The sequence below is a fragment of the Suricata suricatta genome, chromosome 2 (genome assembly GCF_006229205.1).
Source record: "Suricata suricatta isolate VVHF042 chromosome 2, meerkat_22Aug2017_6uvM2_HiC, whole genome shotgun sequence".
Lineage (NCBI taxonomy): Eukaryota > Metazoa > Chordata > Mammalia > Carnivora > Herpestidae > Suricata > Suricata suricatta.
Window position 1 is genome coordinate 6,655,907 of NC_043701.1, and position 21,680 is coordinate 6,677,586.

Consider the following 21,680-nt stretch of genomic DNA (forward strand, 5'->3'; position numbering starts at 1 on the left):
GGCCCTTCCCGTGCGCCGAGTGCGGCAAGGCCTTCGCGCGGCCGTCCAAGCTCGCCGAGCACCTGCGCGTGCACAGCGGCGAGCGGCCCTTCCGCTGCGCCTCCTGCGACCGCAGCTTCCGCCTCAAGGGCCAGCTGCTCAGCCACCAGCGCCTGCACACGGGCGAGAGGCCCTTCCAGTGCCCCGAGTGCGGCAAGAGCTACCGCGCCAAGGCCGACATGAAGGCCCACCAGCTGCTGCACGGCGGCCGGATGCCCTTCTCCTGCGAGTGCGGCAAAGGCTTCGCCAAGCAGTCCAAGCTGGTCGAGCACGTCCGCACGCACACGGGGGAGAAGCCCTTCGCGTGTCCCAAGTGCGACAAGCGTTTCCGCCTGAAGGCGCAGCTGCTCAGCCACCAAGGCCTGCACACGGGGGAGAGGCCCTTCCACTGCCCCGAGTGTGACAAGGACTTCCGGGAGAAGGGACACATGCTGAGGCACCAGCGCATACACAGGCCCGAGAGGCCGTTCGCCTGTGGCGACTGTGGCAAGGGCTTCATTTACAAGTCGAAACTTGCCGAACACCTCCGAGTGCACGCCAAGGCCCGCCGGGCCCCCAGCGAGCCGGACGGGAAGAAGAGGCTCCGCCAGCTCTTTGCAATGATCGAAGCGGACTGGAGTTGAGGCCGGGTGGGGCGTCCAGAGCCTCCGGCAGGCGGGACGTTGCCTGGGGATCCACAGCAGTCGGAGCAGAACTGCTGGGAGACCGATTTTAGGAACGGGGGCCATTTTGGGGGGCAAAAATGTCACCCAAGTTAGGAGTATGAGAGACCACAAAGGAGTTTGTCGGTTAACACATCACCAGTTAGGGGCGCCTGGGTGGCGCAGTCGAGCATCCAATTCCTGATTCGGGCTCAGGTCATGATCTCACCGTTGGTGAGTTCGAGCCCCACATCTGGATCCATCCTGACAGCCTGATTCTGCTTGGGATTCTCTCTTGCCTTCCGTCTCTGTCCTTCAGGCGTTCATGTGTCTACGTTCTCTTTCTCTCTCCCTCTCTCAAGTAAACATTTAAAATATCACCAGTTCTATCTCCTACCCATTGATAAAAGAGATATCTCTTCTTCCTACCATCTTAAATGGTAATTTCCCCCCAAGTGCTAAGCTAGCTCTGAAATCCCAGCTTGAATAAAGACAGAAGGAAATCAGTACTGTCCTCAAAGTTGAGGAGATGAGGTGGCTGTTAAATGTCCGCTGTACTTTTTCACAGTATGATCCCAAAGCGGGGGTTCAAGCATGTGTGAGTTTTGTTGCAGCCCTGATACGCTGTTGAATTTGCTTTTGATTCATTATTTTAAAACTGATAGCAATCAAACGAGTTCTCTGAATCCTGGTCGGTTTTCGTGAACGCTGAGGCTTCGCGGCATGTTCCGTGGTGGTTATGTATATAGTTCTCCCCAAAGAAAACAGTTTCATCAAAGTTTGGTAATCTGAGTTGAAGAAATACAAAAGCGAGGGTGCTAAGAGGAGCCTGGGTGGCATAGTCGGTTAAGTTCCCGATTTCAGCTCCTGTCACGATCACAGTTGATGATTTCGAGCCCCGCATCCTGCTCTGTGCTGACAGCTCAGAGCCTGGAGCCTGCTTCGGAATCTGTGTCTCCCCATCTCTCTCTCTGCCCCTCCTTGACTCATGCTGTGTCTGTCTCTCTCAGGATAAATAAATAAATTTTTAAAAAGTTTAGAAAAAAATAAGTATCCAAGGAAAGGAGGTCTAAGGTTTTATGGGACAAGGAAAACAGACCTTTAAGTCGGAATAAATTCTCACGTGGTGTAAGAGTATCATCTTTCCTCAAGTGGTGGGACACTAGCAAAAGTCGCTGACATTAAAAGATTGTATCATTTAGGCAGGTTTACAGTCACTCAGGGCCATGGTGATGTCTGTTGTGTTCATGGAGTAAGCAGAGAAGGGGCGGCGAGCCTGCTGCAGGTGGATGCCCGTGGTGGGAGCCCTGACTGTAGGATGTGATCAGGAGCCCAGGAGAGGTTTCATGGGAGACCGAAGGCCAGAGCCTCTGGTTTGCTGTTCTCACCTATTGCCTGTTACAATTGCAGGATTTCACAGATGATAAAAGAGCCGGAGTGCTCAAAATGGTGTTAAAAACTAGAGGTGCCTTGGAGGAAGTCAAGAAAAAGGGTAAGCTCCAACTAAACCCAAGTACTGTTTTCCATTCTTTTTAGAATTTATATAGATATAATGTATAAGGAATATTATAAATATGTAAATAATTTATAATTCTAAATTTTGAATTTTAGCATCATAAGGAGCAGGAAGATTTTTTTATTCTAATCTAATGTTACAGAGGAGGAAACCAAGGCTATAGTAAATGTCTTATCCGTAGTTGGTGGCTGGGTTGGGACTGGCTATGGGTCCCCAGGTGCCGAGGCAGGGATCCTTCTCCCACACTTAATTGGAAATATAGGTAATTCATATTCTGTGGATAAGAAATACCAAGTACTTGAAGTAATAAAACCAGCACAGTTACCTAAACCAATTAGTTTGTTGCAAGAAAGGGGAAAATTTTTTCAAAATCTGAGTGAAGATTACAGGGAAAGAGGAGCAAAAAACAAAGTACTGAGGGCAAAATCAGGCAGGCTTAGAGAGACCATTAGTGTCTGGAAGAGACCGAAAGATTAATGAAAGGTATTTTTTTTAATAGGAAAGAAAAGCAGAGAATTAATGGAAACCCTTTATGATTATAAGAATAAAAAGATTATCTAGGGATAAGATACAAACCTCTTTCAGACTGAATGTAATTCACTACATCACTCTTTACCAAACAAGTTTGGGGGTTGGGCGGGGGAAGGTTTCCATTAACTTAACATGGGCAGTTTGGAGTGATTAAATCAAATAACTACAGAGCCAGAAATTTTTAGGTATAATTGGCAAAATAAAGGACAGTTTGTCATCAGAAGTTTTTTTTTTTTTTAACATTTAAAAACGTTTTACTAAGGTTTATTTTTGAGAGAGAGCATTGAGTGAGGAGGGCAGAGAGAGAGGGAGACACAGAATCCAGAGCAGGCTCCAGGCTCTGTGCTGACAGCAGAGAGCCTGATGTGGGATTCAAAGCCCCCAATGGTGAGATCATGACCGGAGTTGAAGTTGGACACTTAACTGACTGAGACACCAGGCGCCCCAGATTGGTCCTTTAAAAATAAAAGCTAGATCATGTCATTTTCCTGCTCACAACCTTCCTACAGCTTTCTTTATTCAAACACAAAGGCAAAAAGGCAAGTGGAGTTGCTTAACAGATTTGTGAGTCTGGAGCTCAGAGCAGATGTCCGGACTAGAGAGAGAAACGTGGCCATCAGCATTACATGTTTAAATTCCCTGGCACGGAGAGCCTGACAGCAGGCCGAGGAGAATGGAGGGCCATGTCCTAAGGAACCTTAATAACTCAATGGTCAACAATTTTGGCAAAGTTGGGAAAGAACAGAAAAAAGGGATCTATGAAGTGGGAGGGCCCGCAGCAGAGAGGGGTCCTCCGCAGCCAAGCAAGGAGAATATTCCAAGAAGCCAGACGACAGAGATGTGTGCCCCAGAGAAGATAAGTGCAAAGGCGGCAGAGAAGTGGTCAAAAAACCGTGCAGCCTCGAGGGAGATGTTGGCCCAGACAAGAACACTTCTGTTGCAGCGGAAAGGCAGACCTTGGGTTGATGGGTGCACAGTGTGAATAAGGAAGTGGGGACCCGCTGTGTACCACACTCTTCCAAGGAGCTTATCGTGAAGTGGAGCAGAAACACTGGCAGTCGCTGGGAAAGTTACTGTTACTGCTGGTAGAGCCAGTTTGCTTGCTAAGGGGGAAGGATTCCCAGAAAGGAGGAAAGTGAGGGGCACCTGGTGGCTCGGTGAAGCTTCTGACTTCGCCTCAGGTCATGATCTCGAAGTTCATGGGTTCAAACCCTGCTTCGGCCCCTGAGCTGACAGTGTAGAGCCTACTTGGGATTCTTTCCTTTCTCTCTCTCTCTCTCTCTCTCTCTCTCTCTCTCTCTCTCTCTCTCTCTCTCTGCCCCTCCCCACTTGTGTGTGTACGTGCTCTCTCTCAAAATAAATTAAATAATAGCCTCTGCATTACTTCTTTAACTTACGAACACTCCTGCTGGCAGTGCTAGCTGGATCATCTGACCACTGAATAGTAGTGGCAGAATATGCCACCCCAAGATTGGCCACTTTGGCCCAAGGATTACTTTGAACAGGAAGCAATGGAAGGGAAGCAGATACAAGTACCCCCCTCCCCATTTGCATAAAAGCTGGACGTCAATTTTCAAAGCTGTGCCTCCGAAACCATGCATTGGTTTCTACCGATGTTACCTTATCAGGAAGGACAAAAGTTAATCCAGAGACAACTTTAGACTTATCAGCCTGGAGACCGCACTAGAGAAATCTACATAACGAACATTACTAACTTAGAGTACCTTCCTCAGTTTGCCTCCCTATCACCTCCCCTCCAAGCTCCTCATAGAAGCTGGAGGACTTGCTCCCGGCCCAAGGCAGCTCAAACCCTTCCTGAAAAGACTAAACGGTGAAAACCACCGCGGTAAGTAGGTGAGTGGCCGAAAGGTGGATGGAGTAGTGCAATGACTCACAATTTTCATTTTGAAGGGGGGGCAGTTTGGGTCAGCAAAAACTGAGGCAGAAAAAGGAACGTTATGCATGGCCCAATTCCACGGCTTATATGCCGATCAATTTTGGATCTAACCTCGTGTGGCCCCCAAAGGAGGAGGGGGCAGAGCTGTGGAGTGCAATTCCGGTTCTCCCAGCTGGAGAGCTGGGGAGATCCGAATGCTGTGAAAGGACGCTGAGCTGCCGAGGCCGCCGACGCCATCTGCTCCTCCGGCCCGCAGGCGGCGCTGGGGGAGCTGAGTTCTGGCGCAGGAAAGGCAACCTTCCCAGGATGCTGTGCGTCTCTCCTGGGCGACGGACACCTCGGGGCGGGGCTGACGCGGCCAGGACCCGCCCCCAGAGCACCACCTGCGGGACGCGGGGTTCGCAGTGCGTGGGGCGGTGATGGGGGCGGCCCGACCCAGACAGAGGCCGAAACTCCGGCCGAAACCATCCTGGGGTGTCGGATCGCGCAGGTGCTGCAGGTGCAGCGTCAGGGGTGAGCGGTGACCTCTCGGCCGGGCACGGAAGACGGCCCGCGGTCGCAGCGTATCCCGCTTGTGCGGTTCGGGCCAGTAGGAGGCGCCTTCCCGGAAGGTCGGAAGGCGGAATCTGCAGCCCTGGCCCAGCCGTCCAACCTGAGCTTGCGCTGTGGGGAGGCGGGGCGGGCCGTACAGGCGAATCCGTGCTCTCAGCCCTGAATTAAGTTCCTTTGAAGCAGAGACTGATTTTTTACTCTTCTTACCCATCCAGTGTATGGCCCCAGTGGGCGCTCTCTGAGCGCCTGTTGAATCAATCAATGAATTAATGAATGCAAGAGCCCTACACATAGCTACTGAACCTTAAGTCGGCCCGGGCGGGTGTACCAGCTTCCCAGGACCTGAGTTTGCATGGTGGTGAGATGCAGAATGGGAGATAGAAGAACAGAAGAAATGATGGCTGAGAAGGAAAGAAGCCTTACAGGGGGACAGATTCTAAATTACAGCGCTGGGGACTGGCACTCTAGTAGTTCTTCAGAAAATGGTAACGATGGTCGCAACTCTTATTTTAGTTTCAAATTTTACAAAGAACCCCAGGGATGACAGTAACTCAGTTTCCGATACTTAGCCTGATTTGAAGCAATGTTTCCCAAGAAACATGACAATTTCTTACTGCCTTTTTCACTAACGCAAAAAAGAAAAAAATGATTAAAAAATAGAATCCTTAGTGATTGTAATTTAACTCACTCATTTTATGGGTGAGTAAAAGTGAGTTACAGAGAGAGTGAAGTGACTTCCTCCACGTGACTGATAATACAACTTGGGTTTCCTGAGTTCTAGTTCTATGCCTGCCTTTCTTCCCTTCAACAAATATCTATTAAGACTTCTTTCCTTTAACAAATATTAATACTATTCACAGTATTGCTTCTCTTGGGTGGTGGCTGCCTAATCAAGCTTCTGATCCACATTTTTCAGGTTATCAAGAAGTTATAGGACATTTTCCTTATTCTTCTTTGTCACCTTCTTCTAGGTAAATTGGTAATTTGATTTTCTGCTGCAAAAGATAATTGGTGTTCTGTCCATTCCTTCTGACATTTGTAATGTGTTCTGGGGCCAAATAATCCGTTTTCAGTTTAAATTTCATTTTAGTGGAGTAACACTACCAAATGTAGAAGTCTCTGCACATGTAACTTTTTGTATTTCTTTCTCATAAACACATGAGTGTCTTAAAGATACATCACAGGGGTGCCTGGGTGCCTTAGTCGGTTAAGCGTCTGACTTTGGCTCAGGTCATGATCTCACAGCTTGTGAGTTCAAGCCCCATATTGGGCTCTGTGCTGACAGCCCAGAGCCTGAAGGCTGCTTTGGATTCTGTGTCTTCCTCTCCCTCCCTCTCTCTCTCTCTCTCTCTCTCTCTCTCTCTCTCTGCCCCTCCCCACTCATGCTCTGTCTCCCTCTCCTTCAAAAATAAAAATGTTTAAAAAAATAAAGATATGTCACAGAAAATGGTGATGACAGTTCTGTGTGGACTTTATCACACACTCCCATGTTGACATGACTGTATCCTGTGGCGTGTGCTCAAATGTTCATTTAATTGAATCAAACTATTCATTTCAGGTTGTATCTCTCCAGTTAGAAGTGCGTGTCTGTGGCATTTCCAACGACTGATTTCTTTACGAGTCCCCCCACGACGTACATGTTCTTCTTATGAAATGAGAACCTATGTATTCAATAGTCCACCTCCCCCAGGGTGCAAACCTGGTTTGCTTGTTGTACATATTGAAAAGTATGCCTTGGGGCGCCTGGGTGGCTCAGTCGGTTAAGCGTCCGACTTCGGCTCAGGTCATGATCTCACGGTTCGTGGGTTTGAGCCCCGCGTCGGGCTCTTTGCTGACAGCTCAGGGCCTGGAGCCTGCTTCGGATTCTGTGTCTCCCTCTCTTTGCCCCTCCCCGCTCATGCTGTCTCTCTCTCTCAAAAATAAATAAAAACATTAAAAAAAAAAAGAGAAAAATATGCCTTCTCAAGATCCATGAACTCCTTATCTGATACGAACGGAGGTAGGAGGTGTCTAAGTGTTTCCGATGAGGACAGCTGCGGAGCCATCCTGAGATGAAAGTGTGTTTGTGGGGCCGGCGGCAGTGACCTTTGTGATCTGTTTCTGAGCACGGGAGGAAGAGAATCCAGATGAGCGTCCGAAGGAAGCTTCCACGCATGTTACGGAGAATACCTATGCGACTGATCTTTCTAGGCATGCTGTGTTTTTGTTGAAACATTGAAAGTAATTCATGAAGTCAAAGACTAAGCAAGTCCCAGCAATTCTTTCGTTTTTTATGTAGGCTGCTTGGCCAGGCTTTAACGAGATGGCAACCGTCTTCATCAGCAGGATTCCCTTCACTATTCACATATATTTCTTTTTAAGGCACTTCCAGTTGAAGATTCAGCAGTGATTCAGAAAGTCTTCCACACAGGAAGTGAAAGAGGGCAACTGTATGGGAAATTATCCCGTTTCTCCATTCTCTTAGTGTTTTCAGGCAGGGAGGAGAGAAAACCACCAGCAAGTTTACTATTCAAAAATCATGTCGTAACTCCTTTATTCTATGAGAATGACCTACATGGGGCGGGGGGAGGGACACCCTCTTTCTGGCTGGATAGGAGCAAGGAAGGATGTGGCCCTCAATCAACACATAGGAGCAGAACTGAGAGACAGCGACACCTCTTCCTGTTAACATTATTTGATCCCTGAGTAAGTGAGCCTGAACTTTTACTACCCCTAGCTCCTCAGTTATGTGAACCAGAAACATTTCCTTCTTGTTTATAATGTTTCCAGTTGAGTTTTCTCTTACAAAATAAAGAATCCTAATTGGGGGGACCTGGATGGCTCAGTCGGGGAAGCGTCAGACTTTGGCTCAGGTCATGATGAGTTTGAGCCCCACCTTGGGCTCTGTGCTGACAGCTCAGAGCCTGGAGTTGGCTCCAGATTCTGTGTCTGCTTCTCTCTCTGCCCCTCCCCTACTTTCTCTCTCTCTCAAAAATAAATAAAACATTAAAAAATAAATAAAAGACAGAAAGGGGGTTTGCAAGTAATAGAGAATAAAATATGGAATTGGCAGCTTAGAGAAAGTAGAATGGGAGAAAGTAATAAGTGTCCTGGTCTGAGAAGTTGACAGTCTTCCGTTAGAAGTAACTGTCACCTGTTGAATCTTGGGGCTCAGACTGTGTACCTACTAGTATGTAGCACTGTGGGCTTGGCAGGTAGAAAAAATATTCATGTGTTGCAGCTTACTTGTTTTAGCCATCAGTAAGTTTCTAGAAAACAGGGAGAGCGTTAGCCTGTCAGGACCTTCATACTTCTCAAGAATCCAGGACAGTTGTTTTGGAGAACGTCCCTCAGTCTGTGTGCCCCCGATGAGTCGTAGGATTGGGTTCAGGTGATTTCCCTTCAGAGGGATGGACAAGAAGCGACACTGTTCTCATTGCATCTTTTGGTGGAGCACATTCTGTTGCTGACGATGTTCACTTTGATCAGTTAAGGTCGGGTCTGCCAGACTTCACTCTGACGTTGCTTTTCTTCTTCTCTGTGATTTTTAAATATGGGGCGATTTTGTGGGGATGTACTTTGAAGCCACATAAATATCCCATTCCTCATCCAATGTTCCATTTATTTAGGTATAAAGTTTATATCTGTATGGCTCCATAGGTTCCTTTTTTATTCTTATTTTATCCAGTGGTTTATAATCCTTTCCTGTCAGTATTTATTTTGATGTCCTGGTTTTCCCGTTTGGCCCACGGAGGCCCCTTACGCAGGCTTCCTTCTGTGTTCCCATCATTCTTGAGCAACCTCCTGTGTTCTCCAGCACATTGTTCTGGGCTCACATTCTATGTTTCCCTGTCCTTGTGCTGAAGCCGGACACCAACGGAGAGCCCTGGTTCCTTTTAGTTTTTAAATGATTTTTTAATTTTTAAAATTTACATCCAAGTTAGTTAGCATCTAGTGCAACAATGATTTCAGGAGTAGATTCCTTAGTGCCCCTTACCTATTTAGCGCATACCCCCACCCACAACCCTTCCCGCAACCCTCTGTTTGTTCTCTATATGTAAGGGTCTCTTATGTTTTGTCCCCTCCCTGTCTTTATATTATTTTTGCTTCCCTTCCCTTATGTTCATCTATTTTGTATGAAGTCATTCATTGTATGAGTGAAGTCATATGATATTTGTCTTTCTCTAATTTCGGTTAGCATAATACCCTCCAGTTCCATCCATGTAGTTGCAAATAGCCATATTTAATTCCGTTTGATCTCCGAGTAATACTCCATTGCGTGTGTGTGTATACATACCACATCTTCTTTATCCATTCATCAGTCAATGGACTTTCAGGTTCTTTCCATACTTTGGCTATTGTCGATTGTGCTGCTATAAACATTGGAGTGCATGTGGCCCTTTGAAACAGCACACTGTGTCCCTTGGATAAATACCTACTAGTGCAATTGCCAGGTCATAGGATAGTTCCATTTTTAGTTTTTTGAGGAACCTCCACACTGTTTTCCAGAGTGGCTGCCCCGGTTTGCACCCCCACCCGCAGGGCAAGAGAGATGCCCAGGGTCCTTTCAGTGGGCAGTTGATTAGAAGCCAAGATCCTGCATTCGCGGTGCTCATTGCCACTCCCAGGCCCTCTCAGTGCCTAGAGTGATGACATATGTACATATAACACATGCATGTTTTTACATTTACACTTATTTCCCTTTCTCTTTTTTTAAAAAAATGACCCCACAGCAATACTGCCCATTTCAATCCAACACCGTAGTGCCCATTCAAGTTTGTGCCCTCCCATATTTGTAACTCTGTCTCCAACTATGAGAAGCTTTGCTCTCACTATCCTTAACTAGTCCTGTATCTGACCAACCCCCTTGTATGTAACCCATCTCTCCTGGTCAGTCCCTGTCACTCCCGGCCATGAGCAGATGCCCTCCTTCCCCACCGCAGGTGTGACACTCTGCCCTGGACTAACCCACCCCCCTTGCATCCCCCACTCGTGTGGATGCTCACCACACCATTACATGGCTCCATTTAATGATTTTGGAACTGAATTGTTCAGGAAAGGAAGAGGAAGAGAAAGAAGAAGGAAAGGAAAAGGTAGCGACAGGGTTCTTGTGAAGGGTTTAGTTGACAGAATGAATCAGTGTGGAAGCAGAAAAGATCTGCAAGCAGATATATGACTGAAATTAATCCCACAAGTGAGTGCAGAGTTATAGATTTGGGGATCATTTAAATAAAGGTGACTCTAAGCCTATAGAATTGGGAGTAGTTCACTGAGATCACAAACATCAACAGCAAAGTGTGACAGCCGTGGCTGAGGTTGGGAAAGCATACCCAGTCGAAGGGCAGGACCAGAAAGAGAAGCAATCCTGTGCATTTGCCCAGCACTGAAATGTCCAGGTACTGTCCCCGCCCCCAGGAGGCTCAGAGTCTGGTAGGCAGAAAGAGGAGTAAGGCAGATAGAGTGAAGTGGAAAAAGCGCCAGGCCAGAGGAAAAGCAGCAGTGTGAGGGGAGCACACAGGAAGGTCACTTGACCCGACCTGGAGGGGCCTGGGAAGCTGTCCTGGAGAAACAGACATCTCAGCTGAGTCCCAACCCACCACGAGGGGGTGGCTGCTGCCCGAGTAGGCTAGAAGTTGATAGAAACGCAGGCTGGACAGGTTAACAGAGCCCAGGAGGAAAGTGCACGTTTGCGACAAAGCGGTCCACGTGTGGTCTATGAAAGAAGGCAGATTCCCGTCTCTGGAAAGAGGCAGTGTAGACTCTCACAGGAGACCACCGCGCTCCTTCATCAGCCCCGCCCCCGCCGGCCCCGGTCCCGCCCCTCCGCCCCGCCCCTCCGCCGGCCCCGACCCGACCGCGCGCCAGGTTCCTCGCTGATTCCTGGCAACTGCTTCCTAAACTGCACCCGGTCATTTCCTCCGCTTCTTTCTGGGACTGTGTCGTCCAACCTTATAGAGAACCGTTGGAATTGCTTGTTGGTTCTGAACAGAAGAGTCCTATTACTTGGGTTAGATGCTACTATCTGCGCATGCCTACTACCGCAAAATGGTACCAGCCCGGGCTTTTTGGTCACGTGACACGTGTACCAAACCGGGCGCCTCAATTCCAAGTACAGGTCACCTCCTGGGAGTGCGGACAGTTTTATTTTCCCTTCCAGGCACCACGGGATGCTCAGGAGGTTAGGTTTTTGTTTTTACTTTATCTTTCCCAGTATCTTGGCGCCTTTCCTGAAACATGGGGATTCTAGCACCACTGAATGTGCTTTTGGACGTAAAGTTGGAGGAAAGTAATCCACCTGAGGGCGACCACTCTGTGCAGACTGGGATAGTCCCAACCCAGACTCGATACCCGAGGCTGAAGTTGGGGCAAGAGCCACTTGCTCTTTGGGGATCCGAGGGAAAGGAGGCAGAAAAGACCATTTACTCCCACGCCGGTGAGCGTCAGGGCGTGGCTGTTTGGGGGCCAGAGCACTGCCGCTTGAGACTCCGCACTGAGATTATACAAATCCCTTTTCTTAGTCTCCTTTGTATGGGGGGGAAGGGGAATGGAAGTGACTGAACTAGAAAAGAGGGCTCATTGCTTTTCTTGAAGGAATAAGAAATGTTCATTTATTCACTGATACAAAGCTGATATAAAAAACGGGACAAAAACTCTAAGAGGAGACCAAGACTTCATCTCTAGAGTTAAACTGAAGTTTATCTCTGCCCCCCCCTTTCTCTCTCTCTCAAAATAGATAAATGAACTTGGGGGGGCTGGGAAGCCATTCTTTCAAAAAATAATAAATTTTCTTGCTTTTATAGAGTGAGCCTTATCCTAAAGTCTCCCTTTGACCCCAGTCATAAACTGAAAATGTGACTGTAACAGAGTTGAGAGGATCTGAGGCATCTGTTTCCGTTTTCTCTCTGTTCTTTATGGGGAATCCGCCAAGTCACTGGCCGCTTTGCTGTTTCTGGACTTCGTGGCATCCTTATTTTGACTGTCCTATACCTTGGTATATCAAGTATGTATTCAGGGTCAATGCCATTAATAATCTGGGGCCGAAATTAACAACCTCCCTGAAGTTCAAGGAGCTGAATCCTTATTGCTGGATAGGAAAGGCTGTGACCTACTTAGGTCCTAGAGTGGAGAAGTCACTTTCTCCTCCATAAGGTGCTTTGGGGAGGGTCAGGTAGCTTTAGTCCATAGTACACAGATTTGCAGTCAGAATTCAAAGGCAAGAGGAGTGTTCTGGGCAAAGGCTGGTGGAGCCACCAACCACTCAGGTGACTGAAGCATGTGAGGCTACGCACAGATTCATCTCCAGAGTTGCATGCGCAGGGATTCTACCCAGAGACCTGGCGCACAAAACCTATAGCCACCCAGGTCAAAAGTTAGCAGCTTAAAATACTCCCTGTGTCTTGCTGCTGCTTCAGTGCCGTTGGCAAAAAGTCATTAAAAAATATAAAACTGTACAAAACAAAAAACGAACTTTTATTTCTCTCAAGTTATAACAAAGCTTTAAAATTTTTTTTAATGTTTATTTATTTTTGAGAGAGAGAGCTAGTGAGAGCGAATGGGGGAGGGGCAGAGAGAGAGGGAGACAGAATCTGAAGCAGGCTCCAGGCTCTGAGCTGTCAGCACAGAGCCCGACGCGGGGCTTGGCCCACGTCATCATGAGCTGAAGTCAGATGCTTAACTGACTGAGCCACCCAGGCGCCCCACAAAGCTTTTCAGAGTATGTATGTTGTCCCATTGTGTTATGCTTTGCAAAACATTATTGCTTTTTTTAAGTGTTTATTTATTTTTGAGAGAAAGACAGAGCAGTAGTGGAAGCGGGTCAAAGAGAGAGAGGGAGACACAGAATCCAAAGCAGCCCCCTGACTCTGAGTCATCAGCACAGAGCCTGACACTGGGCTAGAACTCACGGACCGCAAGATCATGACCTGAGCAGAAGTTGGACGCTCAACTGACTGAGCCACCCAGGTGTCCCTTAAAAGCATTATTAATTTAATAACAGATGTTTGATAACCTTAATCTGCCCATTGAAATGTTTCCGCTTTAACACGACTGATAATAATTTTCTCATGTACAAGGCACAGATGTCCAACTTAAAATTTAATATTTTTTTACAAACAAAGTTACTTTCGTGGACATATCCAAATGCTGTGAAAATGGAAGAGAGCTATTGTTTTACGATCCCTACATAGTTATACCACAGAAATAATAAGGCTTATCCAAAAGTCTCCAAGGAATTTCAGAATATTTTGATTGACCAAATGGAGAAACCATAGCACATTTGAGAAATTAAAGCCTACGGAATGTTTCTCTTTAGAGTTTTTCACACAATGGTAATGAGATCAGCGTTTATAGCAATTTAATGTAATTCATCTAAATGCAACTGCAGCTTTGCTTTTTAGAAGATCAAACATGATGCTGATTTTTTGAAATAACCAACTATTGTATGCTGCCTAAAATTATGTAGGTGAACTATATATATAGGACTTAAGTCACCACAATGTTTTTGTGTGGGAAGTTTTATTTATATAGTTTATTTATTTTGAGAGAGAGAGAGAGAGAGAGTGTGTGTGTGTGAGTGCGCGCGTGTGAATGCATGAGCAGGGGAGGGACAGAGAAAGAAGGAAAGAGAGAAAATCCCAAGCAGGCTCTGCGCTGTCAGCGCGGAGCCCATTGCAGGGCTTGAACACACGCACCATGAATCATGATTTGAGGTGAAACCAAGAGTTGGCTGCTTAACCAACTGAGCCACCCAAATGCCCATTTTCTTTCATTAAAGTCTAGTTGACACACAATGGTACATTAGTAATGGTACATTAGTTTCAGATGTAGGAGCTTCTGTGGTTTTAAAAAAAGCCACAGTAAATCATTCCCTTATAAAATATTAGTGAAATCAACAATAGCCAAAGTATGGAAAGAGCCCCAATGTCCATTGACGGGTGAGTGGATAAAGAAGATGTGGTGTATATATATATATATGCACACAATAGAGTATTATTCAGCAATCCAAAGAATGAAATCTTGCCATTTGCAACGACATGGATGGAACTGGAGGGGATCATGCTAACTGAAATTAGTCAGAGAAAGACAAATATTATATGACTTCACTCATATGAGGAGTTTAAGATACAAAATAGATGAACATAAGGGAAGGGAAGCAAAAATAATATAAAGACAGGGAGGGGACAAAACATAAGACAATCTTCAGTATGGAGAACAAACAGAGGGTTGCTGGAGGGGTTGTGGGGGGGATGGGCAAGATGGGTAAGGGGGATTAAAAAATCTACTCCTGAAATCATTTTTGCACTATATGCTAACTAACTTGGATGTAAATTGAAAAATTAAGAAAGAAAATTAATAATAAAAAAATAGTGAACATCAGGCATGTGAAATCAACTTTCTCATTCACCAGTGGCCAAAGCCGTCCCTCATTGGAAATGACTGTATGCTCCAATGGGTTTTCTCTTTTTTTTTTATTTTTTAAAAATGGTTATTTAATTTTGAGAGAGACAGAGCATGAATGGGGGAGGGGGAGAGAGAGAGAGAAGGAGACATAAAATCTGAAGCAGACTCCAGACTCTGAGCCATCAGCACAGAGCCCGATGCAGGGCCCACAGACCATGAGATCATGACCTGAGCTGAAGTTGGATACATAACCGACTGAGCCACTCAGGCACTTCCCAATGAATTTTCTTTATTGCCTATCAGTAGCTTGTTAGCTCAACTGGACATCTCACCAGAGCAGTGAGAACAAGGTGATGGATGAAATCCCTTAGCGGGCCAATTTAATGTGTCAAGTCTATGGCCATAGATTTATTTTTTTGCAACAGAATTCTTTAGAGATTATGGAAAAATACCATCTACAGCGTGTGTATTAGGTTTGACCACTAAATGGCAAGACTGAAAAGTCAGTTCCTTTCATAGGGAGCTTTGCTTTTCTACTTTGCTTCAGGAAAGACAGGGCCATGGACTGCCCAACTCAAAGGAGTATGTAATTGACGGAATGTCTGTGTCCCCTCTCCCCCCCATTTCATATGTTAAATCCTAATGCACAGGAATTAGGAAGCAGAGCCTTTGGGAAGTGATTAGGTCATGCCTTCTCATTGACTCTTCTTGAACATCTGTAAAGACATCATAAAGAAACCTCAGGGCCACTCTGCACACAACTGAGGAAGCACTGTTAATACTGGAATCTAAGTGAATGTAAGCTCTGGATCACAGCCACAGAGAACACAACGAGAACGGCGCCCTGTCTTCATCCATCCAGGCTACCACCACAGGATTCCACAGACTGCATGGATTATGAACGACAGGAGCTTGTTTCTCACAGTTCAGAGGCTGCAAGTCCAAGACCAAGGCATCGGCAGAGTCACACGTCTGGTGAGGACGACTTTCCGGTTCGTAGATGGCAGTCTGTCACTGTGTCCTGGTCTCTTTTATAAGGACACTAATCTCATTCCCAAAGTAATTTTATTGATTTTTGATAGAGAAGAGAGGCAGGGCACGCATGCGTGAGCAGGGGAGACACAGAGAGAGAGAGAGAGAGAGAGAGAGAGAGAGAGAGAGAATCCCAGGCAGACGAGAGAGAGAGAGAGAGAGAGAGAGAGAGAATCCCAGGCAGACTCAGTGCTGGCACATCAGAGCCTGACACAGGGCTCAGGTTCACAAACTGTGAGATCATAAACTGAGCTGATGCAAGAGTCGGATGCTTAACTGACTGAGCCACCCAGGCACACAAGACCACCCTCTCTCTGGTGTTTCTGACTCCAGGTGCTTCTCTACTTCCACATGATCACTGGAGTATCTTTATAAAATGCAAACATCATCATGCTACTCCCCTGCTTAAAATTCCCTCACTCTTTACTGCCATCAGGCCAAAGCCTTTTTTTTTTTTTTACAGTTTATTTATTTTGAGAGAAACAGAGACAGCAAGAGTAGGGGAGGGCAGAGAGAGAATGAGAGAGAATCCCCAGCAGTCTCTACACTGTCAGTGCTCAGCCCGACACGGGGATTTAACCCATGAAACTGTGAGATCATGACCTGAGCCAAAACCATGAGTCAGATGCTTAACTGACTGAGCCACCTACGTGCCCCCAAAACCTTGATGGTTTTAAAATCTTTATTTACTATTGAGCAAGGGAGAGAGAGAGACAGAGTGCAAGCAGGGGAGGAGCAGAGAGAGAGGGAGACACAGAATCCAAAGCAGGCTCCACGCTCCGAGCTGTCAGCACCGAGCCCAACATGGGGCTTGAACTCACAAACTGTGAGATTAGGACCTGAGCCAAAGTCAGATCCTTAACCAACTGAGCCACGCAGGCGCCCCAGCCAAAACCTTTTATTATCTGGCTCCGTCTTCTCCAGCTTCACCCCTTGCTGCACCTCGTCTCTATATCTCAGCTGTACTAAATAACCTGCTTTTCTCCAAATTCTCCATGTTCCAGTTTCTTGCACGAGCTCCCTTTACATGGAATACCTCTCACGATGCAGCCAGGCTGTACTGTTTCCCATCCTCTGTGTTCTAATTCCTTGTGTAGACCCCCCTATACCCACCATCATTACCTGCCTAATTCATGGTCTAAAGCTATATTTAGAGGGAAGTTTGTAGCACAAAATGCCTATGTTAGAAAAGAAAAAAAAGGCGAGAAGGTGATGACCTCAGGTTCCACCTTAAGAAACTGGAGGGAGGGGTGCCTGCGTGGCTCAGTCAGTTATGACCTCAGGTCATGACTCAGGGTTCATGGGTTCAAGCCCAGCATTGGGTTCTGTGCTGACAGCTAGCTCAGAGCCTGGAGCCTGTCTTTGGATTCTGTGTCTCCCTCTCTCTCTGACCCTCCCCTGCTCATGCTGTCTCTCTCTCTCTCTCAAAAATAAATAAAAACATTTTTAAAAATTTAAAGAAACTGGAGGGGGAAAAAAGGTTAATGAAACCTGAAGTAAGCTGAAGAAAAGAAATAAAGATTAGAGCTGAAATCAGTGGAACAGAAAACAGGAAAACAATAAAGAAAAATGAATGGAACCAAAAACTGATTCTTTGGAGAGATCAATAAAATTTATAAATCTCTAGCCAGACTAATAATAAAAGAGGGCAACCAAGAATTATTAACATCAGCACTGAGGGTGCTCACTACAGATTCTATACTTACTTAACATATAAGAAAAGAATATGATGAACTTTATGCCATTAAGCTTAACAACTTATGTGAAATAGGGAAATTCCTATTAACTATCAAAGCTTATCCAAGAAGAAATAGAAAACCTGAATAGCTCTATGTCTATTAAAGAAATTGAATTTATGGTTACGATCTTTCCCACAAAGAAAACTTCACTAGAGGATTCTATCAAACTAAGAAAGAAAAATATATCGATTCTACAAAAACTCTCCCAGAAAACTGAGAGCGAATACTTCCCAATTCACTCTATGAGGCCAACATTTTGTGACATCAAATATCCCTTTTACTAATGAGATGTATAAACTCAATAAAATTTTAGTAAATGAAATCTAACAATATATAAAAATGATAATAGGGGCGCCTGGGTAGCTCAGTTGGTTAAGCGTCCGACTTTGGCTCAGGCCAAGATTTCATGGTTCGTGGGTTTGAGCCCCGCGTCGGGTTCTGTGCTGACAGCTAGATCAGAGCCTGGATCCTGTCTTCAGATTGTGTCTCCCCCTCTCTCTGACCCTCTCCTGCTCGCACTGTCTCTCTCTCTCTCTCTCTCAAAAATAAATAAAAACATTTAAAAAATAATAATATATCATGACCAAGTGTAGTTCGTCTCAGGAATGCAAGGTTGGTTTAATCTTTGAAAATCAGTCACTGTACTGGGGTACCTGGGTGGCTCAGTTGGTTAAGTGTCACACTTTGACTTAGGTTATGATCTTGTGGTTTATGAATTTGAGCCTGGAATCAGTGCAGAGCCCACTTCGAATCATCTGTGTCCCTCTCTCTCTGCTCCTCCCTACTTCCTCTCTCTCTCTCTCTCTCTCAAAAATAAACATAAAAAAAGAAAATCAATCAAGATAATAATCTATATGAAAAGACTAAAGAAGAAAACCATATGATGTTCCTAATTTAAAATTAAAAACTTTCAGGGGCACCTGGGTGGCTCAGTCATTTGAGCGTCCAACTTCAGCCCAGGTCATGATCTCACAGTTCGTGAGTTTGAGACCGGTGTCAGGCTCTGTGCTGACAGCTAACTCAGAGCCTGGAGCCTGCTTCAGATTCTGTGTCTCCTTCTCTCTCTGGCCCTCCCCTGCTCATGATCTGTCTCCCTCTGTCTCTCAAAAATAATAAATGTTAAAAAAAATTTAAAAATAAACTTTCAGAAAACTATGAATCAGAAGGAACTTGCTCCACCTGATAAAGGGCATTTACTAAAAATCTATAGCTGGGGCGCCTGGGTGGCTCAATCAGTTAAGCATCTGACTTTGGCTCAGGTCATGATCTCTCAGTTCGTGGGTTCGAGCCCTGCGGTAGGCTCTGTGCTGACAATTAGCCCAGAGCCTGGAGCCTGCTTCAGATTCTGTATCTCCCTCTCTCTCTGATCCTTCCCTGCTCATGCTCTCTTTCTCTCTATCTCTCAAAAATAAATAAAACATTAAAAAGTTAAAAAAAAAAGGAACAATGAGAAATAGTGTCCAAGCCCATTGTCTGAACAAAGAAATAATTACCAGTTACCTCTTTCTGCAAACTTGGAAAGAATGTCTTGTCACAGACAAGGTCAAACTTGGCCTTACTTTCAATGGTTGGCCACACCTCTATGTGTGAACATTTCCCTATTTTGAATCATATCAAAAGCAGTCAGAGCTCTCAGAAGATGTAGAAGTTGCAGCTGCTGAAATATTGTTATGCCCGAAAATGTAAGATAGAATCTAAGCACAGTGTCCTAATGATGCGCAGAATGAACTGAAGTATGGTGCGGTGGGCATCCTCAGGCAGCTACAGGTGTCCCGAGCGGGGTCTCGGGACCTCATTTCCATCTCTAATCTTCTTAGTTAACAACAGACCCTTCAAGAGAAAGCACGGTTCTCTAGGAAGACAAGGTAACAGTATGGAAAAAAATGATTATAATGTAATATTAAGCTTAACATGTAGGATAGGAAATTACATGTAGGTGTATCTCTGGTTATGCTATTTGGCTGAAGAAGCAGATATTTGTGGAAATAAATTCCGCAACGTGGGGCTTGAACTCACAACACTAAGATTAAGATGTGGAAACTTAACCCACTGAAAACAGAATGTATTTAGGGGTCCCCGATGACTCGGTTGGTTAAGCGTCTGAGTTTGCCTCAGGTCGTGATATCCCAGTTTGTGGGTTTGAGCCCTGTGTCTAGTTCTGTGCTGACAGCTCAGAGTCTGGCCTGCTTCAGATTCTGGGTCTCTTTCCCCCACTTGTGCTCTGTCTGTCTGTCTGTCTCTCTCCCAAAAGAGTTGGGGAGAGGGAGTGAGGCAAATCATGAGAGACTTTTGAATGCTGAGAACAAACAGGGCTGAGCAGGGAGTGGGGAAGGGGAAGGGGATGATTGTCGTGGAGGGGGGCACTTGCAAGGAAGAGCGCTGGGTGTTATATGAAAACCAACTTGGTAATAAACTATTTAAATAAAGAAACATTAGAAAAAGAATGTATTTAGTTTCACAAGTAATGCGATACTGATTACACACATACACACAGATATATATTCATTCTACATTTTGAAAGGCTTCCTTTCATACTTTGTGTCAATAAAGATTCTTAGTGAAATGGTTTTATTTGTCCCACATCCAGGCACATGGGGCTCTCTTTCCTCTCAGTTTAATATGGATCTAGAGAGGAGTGCCTGGGTGGCTCCGTCAGTTGAGCATTCAACTTTGGCTCAGGTCACGATCTTTCAGTTCACCAGTTTGAGCCCCACATTGGGCTCTGTGCTGACAGCTCAGAGCCTGGAGCCTGCTTCAGATTCTGTGTCTCCATCTCTCTCTTTGCCCCTCCTCCACTCATCTGTCTCTCTCTCAAAAATAAATAAATAATGAAAGAAATATTTTTAAAAATATGGATCTGTAGAAAACTACCATGGAAGACAAAAATTCTAGTCTAGTTGATGAGAATCATGAGGTGTATAGAATTGTTGATTTACTAGATTGTACACCTGAAACTAATATAACAATGTATGTTTAATATACTGGAGTTAAAAAATAAAAATAAAATGATATTGAACTATTTGATATTCTACACTAATAGCATTCTAATAAGTCATTCAGGGTATACCTAGCTGCAGAATGTCTGAGAGAACCATCAGATTCATAGGAATCAACATAAATTTTTAAATTAAAATTTTCTAATTGATAAAGCCTGCAAGTAGCCAGCTTTCTTTCTTCCTAACTTAATCTGCATACCCAGAAAAATTCTCATTCTCCTGGACTAGATTACCTCCCCATCTCTCCATTTGCCTTCTTTAACTCTTCAGGCATACAAATTCCCACATGTGGAAAAAATCTCAAACCACAGGCTTGGCATAGAAAAATCATTTTTTTACAAAAAGAATTTTAACCTAATTTTCTTCTTTTCAGTTGTCAAGGTAAATTTTAGACCATATTTAGATATATGCAAGTCACTAGATTGCCTTTCTGGTATTGCACTTTTGCTGAAAATCACGAGAGCAATAAACAACATGAGACAAAGTTTAGACAAGCAACTGATGGTTTGTTCCCATATGAAACCGTGGAGAGCAGCTTCCAGAACTCAAGTCTGGATTACCTTTACTGCATACTCATCCCTGCCCCCAAGCTCAGTATGTTTTAACCCTGGGGAATAAACAATACAAATTTTTATTTGCTCATACACAACAAAACTAAGAAGCCCACGGACAAAAAGCAGACTCAAGAGCCACTTTTCCTTCTTTTCCTTTCTTGGCTGAGTCCCCTCTGTCGCTTCGAACTCAAGCCTCGCAAATCCGGCTGTTTTTGCAAACTGCCCTTCTCCCTAGAGCTCCCTAACGACACGTGTTCTTCCTGCCAAGCTTCCCGGAGGGACTCGGAGCCCCGCCCCGCCCCACATTCCCAGGTGCCACCCCGCCCACCGCGCCGACGGCCAATCGCACCCCAATGCGCAGCCCGGCCCCGCCCCTCTGGCCCTGGCCCACCGCCTTTGTTCTCCCTCACTCCCTGTCTCAGCCTGTGCGCTCCCGGCAAACCGAGTGGCAGTCGCTGATTGGTGGCTGCGGCGCAGCCAATCAGAAGGGGGCACCTCACGTTAGGACTCGGAGCTTTAAACGCGCGAGCCGCGGGACGCGCGGAGGAGGACTGGGAGGAGGGACGGCGTGGAGGGCGGCGCCGCGGGGTTCCGACGCGCAGCGAGGCGCACGCGGCCCGTGCCCCCCGCCCGCTTGCGATTGGTCCGGCGGTGGGCTCCCCGCCCCCAGCCGAGCACCGGCGAGCACTTCCTGGGGGGTTTCTCGCCTTCCCTCCGGTTTCGCTCGCGAGGCCAGGGGCAGAGGTACGGGAGCGGCCGGGGGCCGGAGGCGAGGTGAGGCCGCGCTGCGCACCGCCACGATGAG

At 46.0% G+C, this 21,680-nt stretch overlaps 1 protein-coding gene across 1 annotated transcript in view; it reads left to right on the forward strand.

Annotated features, from left to right (window-relative positions):
- The window catches only part of LOC115304381 (zinc finger protein 786-like), a 14,299-nt gene extending 12,943 nt beyond the window's left edge, over positions 1-1,356 (forward strand). Inside the window, exon 5 of the mRNA XM_029954544.1 lies at positions 3-1,356. Within this exon, the coding sequence (XP_029810404.1) occupies positions 3-662 (660 nt within the window). The 3' untranslated portion in view covers positions 663-1,356. The remainder of the gene's footprint in view (positions 1-2) is intronic.
- Positions 1,357-21,680: the final 20,324 nt, after the last annotated feature.